The 10,789-nt window shown below is 49.9% G+C and overlaps 1 protein-coding gene across 1 annotated transcript; it reads left to right on the top strand.

Moving 5' to 3' along the window:
• Window positions 1-719: 719 nt before the first annotated feature.
• Window positions 720-1,845, top strand: LOC125756602 (zinc finger protein 596-like; the record flags this gene model as incomplete). Its single annotated transcript, XM_049411493.1, has 1 exon — window positions 720-1,845. A coding segment is annotated over one exon (998 nt), but the record flags the coding sequence as incomplete, so codon positions are not given.
• Between the last annotated feature and the right edge of the window lie 8,944 nt (window positions 1,846-10,789).

Below are 10,789 nucleotides of genomic sequence, written 5' to 3'. Positions count from 1 at the left end.
AACACAAACATAAATTCATGCCGCCGTCAGGAATAAATCTGGCGTGTGGCAATTTGGAAACTGTAAAAGCCGCTGCCTAATATCCATTCAATAACAGACGGAAAGTGTCAAACTCAAAAAACTTTAACCATCAATCCATTCACGACATACAATTCTTACTAGCTCACCAATTTCATTATTGTATGTATTCTCTTCCTCAATTTTCTTTTATTTTATCTTTATCTTTATGATTTACTAAGTTTTAAGAGTATGATTTTTATTTTTAATCTGTCTTTTTTTACCGCATTCAACGGCTACATGAATTTCGTGGGTTAGAATTTGCCGTTAATTCGCATGCATCGGTTAGAATTCTTTCGGCTGAGTTTTTCAGTTATTGGAATTATGTTTTTTTTTTTCAATATCAGAATAGTCAGATAAAGGCACCGCTCCTGTTTGAGACTGTTATTTCAGTCAAGCAGCAGGTATGTCAGTCTAGTAGCTCATAAAAGCTTAGCTTCAACAACTATAAGGCGAAAAGGATGTGTTCTATTTTTTTGGCGTTGCTAAGATAGTGGAAGTGTATATTGTTTTTGTTTTCAGTGCTCTTATAGTTTGCTTTGTATACAAGGGAAAATGCTCCCATAATTTAATAAATACCTGTATATTTTAAAAATATATATATATATATTCTTCCATTTTCAGGGCCCCTGGCAAGATCAGAATACCCCGTGCGCAAACAGACAGCAAGGATTCGGGAAAGAAATCTCTGCAGTGCGCACTGTGCCAGAAATTTTTCAAGCGCAAGTCGCCGCTGCGAACGCACTTGTTAGTCCACGCAGGTGTGAAACCGTACGCTTGTAATGCGTGTGACAGGAGATACGTAACCAAAGCGAACCTCGTCATGCACAGTCGCACGCACACAGGCGAAAGGCCTTACGAATGCTCGTCGTGCCCTGCCACGTTCACGACAAGTAACCATCTAAAAACACATACGTTGACACACACCGGGGAACGACCGCACCAGTGCGATGCGTGCGGACAGAGATTCGCCGACAAATCACACCTTTTGCGCCACACGCGGACTCATTCGGGCAAGAAAATGTTTGGCTGCGATGTGTGTGGCCGAAAATTTTCGCGCAGTGAGCATCTCCGGGGCCATACTCGTACGCACACTGGCGAGAAGCCGTACGTGTGCCACCTGTGTCCTGCTTCATTCGCACACTTGAAGACCCTCAAAACGCACTATCTGTCCCACAATGGTCAACTGCCTCATTGGTGCAACATATGCGGGAAGAGGTTGACTGCAGACGAGACCCTTTCGCATCACAAGCTTATTCACTCGGCCATCAATAAGCTTCCCTGTCAGCTCTGTGGGCGCAAATTTAAGTCTAAACAAGCACTAACAACGCACAACCGCACACATACAGGTGAAAAGCCGTACGCCTGCCACTTATGTCCTGCTGCATTCGCGCGCAAGCATTCGCTAAAGGATCATGTTTTTACTCACACTGGTGAGCGACCATGTAGGTGCGATACATGTGGGAAGACATTCACTACATCTTCTGGCCTTTGCAATCATCAGCTCATTCACTCAGAGATAAAGAAATTTAGTTGTCAGTTCTGCAGCTGGCAATTTAATCGGAAACAGTCACTAATAAGCACGTACGCACGCATACAGGGAGAAAGCCGTATGTCTGCAACCTGTGTCCTGCTGCATTCGCTCACAGGGAATTGCTAAAGAAGCATGTTATAAGCCACACTGGTGAGCGACGTCATGAGTGCGACACATGACGGAAGACATTCATTGCAAGCTCGGGCCTGTCGCGGCACAAGCTTATTCGCTCAGTCATTAAAAAAAAGCTCATCTGTCAGTTCTGCAGGCGCAAATTTAATTCTAAACGAGGACTAACACCGCACACCCGCACGCATGTAGTCGAGAAGCTTTGCGTATGCCACCTGTGAAATGCTGCATATGCGCTGAATTCCCTAGAGGGCATTTCAAACCACATGGGCGATCGACCCAGATGCAAAGATGATTCGCGAACACTTTCCCTACAATCGTGGGCCTTTCATGCCATCAACTTATTCACTCTAGGATAAAGAAAGTCGGCTCTCAGTTCTGTAGTCGCAGCTTAAAATATAAACAAGCACTAACAACGCACACTCGCACGCACACATGCGAGAAGCCTTACCCCTGCCACTGATGTCCTGCTGCATTTGCACGCGAGAATGTACCAGAATGGCAAGTTTTTAACTCATACTGGCGAGCGTCCTTACGAGGGCGATCTGTGCGGAAAGAGTTTCAGCGGGCGAGGAAACCTCTGGTGCCACCATCGTATTGACTAAATGAATACAGCTTATCGCAAGGAAGAATGCACAGCCCCCGCCTACATGAACTTTTCCAAAGTTACACAGTGTCTTTGATTCCCGGCTGCACTCCTACGCAAGCTATTATAGGAAATGGCATGCTGCCCCGCACTTGTGAGTAGGCACACGAGTACAATGTATCGGATCACATCGCCACAGATCATGTTGTTATTGGCAAGGACCTCGCTGTCACATCGCAGTTTGTCGCTAGTAATGTGCCGTAGAAAATTATGGAGCAGCGATAATACTCGAGGCCCAAACTTTGATGGCTGTAAAACATCAGCAATGCCCTATATGATAGAGTGCATATTTACGGAATCCGCAATTTCACCAAAACTAGTAAGAAACCGCCTGGCTGCAGTGTATGTGCACCAAGTTTTGAAAATTGTTGTAAAAGTTCACATTACATGCAGAGTCGTTCAGGAAGACGCGGTTTGGAGTCCCGTTTGTGGCCGTAAACTTTGTCGCAAACCGCTCTAGGCACATATTATTGAAATAGTCCACCATTTCAAGCCGTTCCGGTCTCACTTTGAACCAACATCCAAAGCCAAGCAAGCGTTACAAAAGAATATTTCCATGCTACCGAGCGTGGATGTGTTTTGATCTCCAAATAATTCTCACTGAAAAGAACACACTGACGCCGTGTGCTACTGGTAATTAGAGGAAAGGCCTTCTTCACCCTACTATGCCCAATCATTATCGCAGACAGAACGACTTACGTGTTTACATCCGCTAAAGTAGTCGAAAAACCATGACGCGTGCAGCTCGAACTGCGGAAGATTTTGACAGCGTTGCATTTTTAGGAAGCACATGCGAGTATTTTCCACATTTGAAGATCATAAAAGGCTGGGTATGGCCTCCAGCCACGCAGCAGGCAGATGCAGTGCATGTGTGAATTCCATTGAGTTACTTGGCATGATTATCTTTTCGCTTGAGCGTATATGCGCAATATTTTCGTGACGAGGAGTTTCTATATAGTCACTGTTAGATACCATCTCAAGGCACACCATAACAAACATCTGATTAACATATCGTCCAGTGCTCCTGCTCATGATTGTTTTCATATGTGACCTGTGTTCTGAGACAATAAAGCGTTCTGTTTGTTTCGGCTGAATCCCTTCGTACCTGGTGGCAGATTTGTCGACGATGCAGGTGAAACGAAGGTTCGCTATTGCCAGAAACCAACTTAACAATAAATAGCTTATAAGCCCAGTGCAAAGTCGACATTATTTCCTCTACGAAACGATGCACTTTCATGTGAACGAAGTCACATTGAAGGGACCCTGAATGAAGCATTGGATCATATGATTAGACCTGTGCGCCGCCGCCGCCGCCTATTCTTGCTCACGCCGTTCGCGTCGCTGCCAAAGTCCCAAGAGGGATCACGCCGCCGCCGCCGCGCCATAATTGCGGCGCGTTGCCGTTAGTTTTTGCTTTTAACCCGAACGGGGAATCTGGACATAAAAATATTTACTTCGCCAGGGGAGCTCTTCTCGATGTGTCATGTAATAGACTGTCCATTTCAGCCGTTATTGATTGGCGGGCAGCTCGGGCTAGCAGCGCGCCCCGTTTCCGGTTCTGTTCTGCAGTGTCACCTGATGTCACGAAGCTTTCACAACGCTCGACACAAATGAGGGGGACGGAATATGCGCCAACGCAACGAATGCAGCTCTCAGAGATCCGCTTTTGGGCGCACATCTCGGAGGCCGTGCATGAAGCCCGATCGGGTTAGCCATCGATTTAGGTTTAGTGCGGCCGCCCGTCTAATGCACCTGTGAAGGTCGGTACACATTCCCTGCATCGTTCTCCAACGTCTGGGACACACTCATACGCAAGTTCAGACTTGAAAAGTTCCTGTTTCTGCACATTTCGTCTACTTTCTTCTTACGCACTGTACTGGCTGGTTCAATTCGCAATGCCCACGAACTATAGGTGGCGCGCCGTGCTTTTCAATATGGCGCCAGGAGGAGCGTCAACCCGTTTGTTAGCATAGGAACAGATAGGACGTGCGGACGTACGGACCGTGCCACTTTCACCGGATGAAGTCATGAGCTGCGCTGGAATAACAATAATAATAATAATAATAATAACTTCTTTATTTCCATCAACGATGGAGGAGACTGCGGGTAAAAGTTGCTTGAAACAAGCAACTTGACAGAGGCCCACAGCCACCTCTACAATGCAGGCAGCGATAGCACAGTTTCACAAAAGAAAAGAAAATCATATAGAACTGATGGATATGAGACTAAAATACTTTCCCAAACCATGGAAAGTGCTAAGTACTCTCCACCTAATTATTTGCTGCGGAGTGAAAGGTTATATTTCAGCTCCGTTACAACGCATAACGATGCTTTGCAAAATCCTGTGCGTGCTACATAACCGTATGAACTAGAATTGACGTATGAGCTGAACGGCACTCCGAGGGTAGTACGTACCCGAGCCTGCCTGACTGATTTGCCGCAGTAGTAGGCCGCCAGCGAGTAGCGCCATCGCTGCTGCGCGTGATGGCTTGCAAACATAAAAGTGTTCAGTGATAATACCCCGTCGTCATTACTTGCGCAGTCGAAACGCGGAGTTACGTCTTCAACGGAACAGACGCATTTAACATGCCATTCAGTAGCGCTTGTGTCACAACCATGCTGAGACTCCAGCCGTCTGTACTTCACTCGCATGTTGCAGGTTCGATCAGCACGATCGAACCTGAATATCGAAAAGAATAAACACGTATGCTTTCGCAACGTCGAAGAAGTTCGCCGAGGAGGCGTGATTGTGGCTCGTGACTGCACGTTCCATCGCTCTAACCATTTCGCTTCATTGGTCGAGCTCGAGCGTGTTGGCGGCATGCGGCGCTCCATAATATCCACAATAATTGTGATACATGCAATGCACAAGAGGAGCTATGCTTTTATTTTTGATCTCGCTCCAAGGATATTATACATTAAATACAATCAAAGTGACTTACGAGCGTGAAAGAACATAACGCACGAGGGGAGTGAAGTGCAAACTCGCTCCTCGTGAGTTAGCAGCTGGTGGTTCATCGTCGCTGTCCACTCTCGGTGCTTTCACAGTCTTCTACGTCCAGTTGAAAAATCCTCGTCGTCAGGATGGTTTCTTTCAACATCACTGCTGAAGCAATCTGAAGATTTCCGTCCGCCGAACGACTTCGACCAACTCCGCGTCACCACGTTTACAATTAGACAGACGTCTGGGCGCGGAGAACGTTTTGCTCTCAGACCGGTCAACAAGCAAATCGCTTGCAGTGTGCTGCCACCTATCAAACAAACGTACAAAAACAAGCGGCGCAGCGGTGGCTATGAAACCCACTGACCTCCTAGTGCAGATCAGTGATGAAACCCTACACACTGGCGAAGGACGGCGTGGATGGAAAGCGTTCGCTCCACGAAAGGCGTCGAGCAGACGCGTCCTCGAATGATTGAAACGTCGCTCGCACGATTCGTAACAGCGCTTTGCTGACAAAGGATTGAGGCCCTATTTTAATGTATCGCCAACTTGAGATCGCTCAGTTATACATGAGCGCATCGCGAGCCCGCGCGACCTCCCTCCCGCGTGCAGTGTTATGGGACTCATGCACTACAAGAAACACTGACCAATTATATATGCAAGTAAAACAGGGTGAGCTTCAACTGAATATGTCAGACGATAACATTTAACTTACCTACGTGGCTACAGAAAGCCTCGGGAAGCTGCTAGTATGTGTACACTGTGGGCTAGCATTGAAAGCGCGAGTTGCCACGTATTTTCACGAAAACTTCGCGTCTCGCAAGAACGAATCAGATTTCTCGTGTCACGGAGGGCCCGGTTTGTTCACTGATGCAGGGAACATGCAAAGTCGTAGTGTTCCTTTCTTGCCAACGCGTTAACACTGAGGCTAGCACAGCCGAACAAGGGAGCGACTGCATAGTGCCGCCATTTTGTCGTCTACTGACCCTCCTCGAGAGGACGCTCCTGAATTCCGCTCGGTGGCGCGACAGTCTACGGGTATTTGTTGTTGCGGCTGTTGTTGCGGTGTGCGGTGTGCGGAGCAGCTCTCCTTGGAGATCGTCAACCTCCGTAATGACTGTGAGGGGTGCTTCACCTGGTGCGCTCGTAGCAGCCGCTCAACCATAGACTATGCGCTGGTGACTGCAAAACTGGCCGCTCGCATAGCACAGGTACATATCGATGAAGACGGCCAGTTCAGCCTCGGAAGCGACCACAATCGCATACGGCTGTCGTTCTCCAAGGGCGGCTTTCGTACAGGCTGCAGGTCACCTCCACCGAGGCGAGGCATGTACTTGCCGAGCAAGTCAGTCGAGAGGGTCGCCGCGGATTTTGAAAATTGTCCTCAACGGCGGAAATCCCACACATATAGTGAGTTTGTGGGCGCTTTGGACGCTGTAATGCGTACCCTGATGGTCCAGGAACGCCGGCGGGGACACAGACCACAGAACCCATGGTGGGACAGAGAAGTGGAAGTGGCGTGGAAAGAACGCCGCCAAGCAAATCGGGAACATCGGAGGACCGTCAAAGGTCCCGACACTGAGGTATGTGCAGAGAAGTGGGCTGTGTATCTGGACCAAGAGCACAAGGTGCAGGCCCTGGTTCAATGCAAGATAGCAGACTACAACCTTAGGCTGATCCAGTCCATCAGACAGGAAGGAAGATCCGCAGCACACAAGTTCTGGACATACGTCAGGTCCTTGGACAGGGCCGCCCCCCCGCCACCTCCACTCGTAGATGCGGCAACGGGGCAGCCGGTCACCGAGCCGTGTGAATACATTACACAGCACTTCTCCCGGATTTTCGGGGCCTCAGGCCTGACTACGACCACCCCCCTTACTGAAGAGGAGGCAGCCAGTCCCAATACTGAACAGTCTCCAGGCCAGGAAGAACCACCCTGGGCCTTCTCAAGGCTCACAGTTGAACGCGCTTTGAAGCGGGTTAGGGCCCGAACGGCCACTGGCCCCGACGGCATGCCAGCGCGCGTACTAAAGTGCTTGGGAGAGGACTCGAGGGAACAGCTCACAGAGATCCTCACGGCGATCATCGAAGGCGAGCCCATCCCCAAAGAATGGCATGAGGGCAGGGTGATTCTTATCCCCAAACGGGGCGGTGATGCGAGAAACATAGAGGACTACAGGCCAATAACGGTCACCAGCGTTATGTATCGCGTATTCGCGGGAGTGATCAAAGCATGGTTGAGTGGCTGGGCGGAGACCAAGGGACTACTGACCTAGCTCCAGAATGGCTTCAGACCAGGCAGACGGCTGGATGACAATCTGTTCGTCCTCACGCAATGTGCAGAAATAGCCCGAAAAGAGGGGAGGACGTTGTTGTGCTGCTTTCTGGATGTTGAAAAAGCGTACGATAACGTGCCCCATGGCCCTCTATTCGCATGCTTATCTGACCTGGGACTACCACAACTGCTGATCTCCACTATACGACGGATGTACAGCGACAATGCAGTGAGTGTGCAGTTGGGTGACATAATCACTGGCCCTATTCGTGTAAATAAGGGTCTGAGGCAGGGCTGCCCACTGTCGCCATTGCTGTACATCCTGTACGCATCCAGACTAGAGTGGGCCTTGCTGAACTCAAACCTTGGATTCAGCATGCGTTTCAGCACAACTAGTGCCAGCGAGAATCACCACCTGCCTGGTTTGGCTTTTGCGGACGATCTCGTTCTTATGGCAGAGAGTCACCAGGAGCTGCAATCCCTCCTCGACGTCTGCCAGACAGAAATCGTGAGTCTTGGACTCCGATTCAACATAAAGAAATCAGCGGTTGTCCGACTAGCTGGAGGGAGCACCGATGCAGCGACGTTGACCTTGGGAGGAGAACCACTGGCCGCATGCAATGAGTACAGGTACCTTGGAGTCACCCTGTGTGTGGATGCAGCGAAGTACAGTCTGCACGAGACCAAGATTCGACAGGCTGCGCTGCAGGCTCAACGAATCCTCCGTCGTCGATGCCTCTGGGGTTGCAACCGCTTCCAAATGATCCGCGACCTATGGAAAATGGTTCACGTGCCGGGCCTGACGTTTGGAAACGCGGTTGTGTGCATATCGCCAACGACACGTGAGTGGTTGGAGCGTCAACAACGAGAGGTTGGTCGTTCGGCGCTCGGTGGCCATGGTCGAGATGCCAACGAGGCGGTACAGGGGGACGTCGGATGGTCCAGCTTTGAAGCTCGGGAAGCCGCCAGCAAGATTGTCTACCGGGGTCGTCTCATGCTCATGCGACGCATTCGGTGGGCGCGCCGCGTGTTCGAGTATCTTTCGGCGACATGCATGAGGACTGACTGGACACGACGACTGTACCAGCTGGAGAAGAAGTATGGCTTCTTCGCAGAAGCCATCCCTACTGAAACTGCGGCTAAGTGGGCGGTCGAGGTCCGCCTGCGAGTCAGGGAAGCAGAGGACATCCGATGGAGGAAGGCTATGGAGGCCAAGTCCACCCTCGAGTGCTACAGGAAATATAAGGAGAGCATCAGTGGGTCGCGCTTCTACGACAACAGTATTGGCAGCAGCCTCCTGTTCGAGGCGAGAGCTGGGGCTCTTCGCACTCTTGAGTACCGCAGAAGGTTCGACGACGATGTAGTCAGCAGCCTGTGCAGAGTTTGCGGTGTGGAGACGGAGACGCAGGAGCACCTCGTTCTTCGATGCAGGAGTCTCCCAACTGCTCCGGTGGAGGGCGCGACCCTCCCACAGGCGCTGGGGTTTCAAGTGCTCGAGGAAGATGGCAGCAGTGACGGTGGGGGTGGACGATACGTGGTGGCAGTCACGAAAAGGCGGCTTTCCGAGTGGTGGGCAAAGGTACGCCGGACTTAAGACCTAGGCTGCCCTGTGCGCATCTCCTGCCTTTATTGTGTGTTTTTCATTCCGTTTTTTTTATTCTGTTTTTTTCTTCCCTTTTCTTGTTTTCTATTTGTTTTATTATTTTTTGTTGAGGTCAGGACACTGAGAGTGTTCCCCCGTTGCAAAGGGGCAGGCCGCCAACACATCATCATCATCATTGCGAATACGTCAACGTAGTCAAGAGCGAGGTGACATCACGGCTCACCGCTTTTTCGAGTAACTGAATTCGCTCTGCCGAAATGGACTGTGGACATGTCCTTTTGATGGACACATTGAGAACAGCTCCGCGGAAGTTGTATCTTTCTCTCCTCCAGTGTTCTCGCGAGAATGGCCTCACCTCAACGCTGCCGCGTCCTCCAGCCCAAAAGGGTGACGACCCAACTCGCTGGATAGCATATTCTTGGAGCATTGGACCTAGTACACTGTGCGTAGATAAATAAAAAAGACAAGGTATTCATGTTAAAAAGGTAGGACGTGCAAACGCGGACACAAAATAATAATATGTGTGGCTTAACGTCCCAAAACCACATTATGATTATGAGCGACGCTGTAGTGGAGGGCTCCGGAAATTTCGACCAGCTGGGGTTTTTTAACGTGCACCTAAGTGTAAGCACACGGGCCTCAAACATTTCCGCCTCCATCGAAAATGCAGCCGCCGCGGCCGCGATTCGATTCCGCGATCCTTGGGTCAGCAGTCGAGCGCCATAACCACTAGACCACCGTGGCGCGGCACGGACGCAATAGGAAAGTCAAAAGATGGAACAGCTATCTCTCACCTAGACTACCAAGCGCGCCTGATTTATAGGTATCGCCTCTTGCGTGGGAATGAGCAGATAAGTGTTTGTCCACCTTCTCTTCCGCGCTGTATGATTTATCAATTGTTAACGGCGTCTCTTGTGTCTTGACTACTCTCTTGTGTCCGTGTTAGCACGCACTGTTTTTTAATTGCCCCACAACCGCCTCTGCAAATACAAAAAAACGAACGAGTTATTTTGTCTTAACGCTTCTCGCCTTTTTGGTGCACTTTGCGGTGGCCCCAGAACGGTGATTCGCGTGACATCATGAGGGTACAGCCGTCATTTTTATGAAAGGGAACACGCGAGTGCGTGGCGAATAGCCTCGTACAGTACATGTGGCGCGGCGCTGTGCCGAAATGGGAAAACTGAAAGGAGAGAGCGGTGCCGTTCCGTGTATTGCCTGCACCCCTTCTTGCTGTTTTCATTCTTTGTTATCGCTTTATTTTGTTACGCGAGTCTGAACTGTGCCAACGTTTGTTTTGCTTTTCGTTTCTCGCGAATGCTTCCGAAGCTGCCATATCAACAATCCTTATCGAAAGCAATCATTGTTCGCTAAAGTGGCCCAACAGAACATAGACATCAAGAAGCAAGCGTAAAATAAAGACACGTTCGTGACGGTAGTGTAGGCAGTAGTCGGGAACGTCACCCCTCTCTCCTTTTATTCTCGTATTTCGCCACTGCACCGCGCCACATAGACGGCGCGGGGCTATCTGCCACGCGTTCGCGTGTTCCCTTTCATAAAAATGACGGCTGTACATACTCTACTCGTCTTAATACGAGATTGTGAAG

This window comes from Rhipicephalus sanguineus, unplaced genomic scaffold (assembly GCF_013339695.2).
Source record: "Rhipicephalus sanguineus isolate Rsan-2018 unplaced genomic scaffold, BIME_Rsan_1.4 Seq2461, whole genome shotgun sequence".
Classification (NCBI taxonomy): domain Eukaryota; kingdom Metazoa; phylum Arthropoda; class Arachnida; order Ixodida; family Ixodidae; genus Rhipicephalus; species Rhipicephalus sanguineus.
This window is presented reverse-complemented; position numbering and strand designations above follow the sequence as displayed.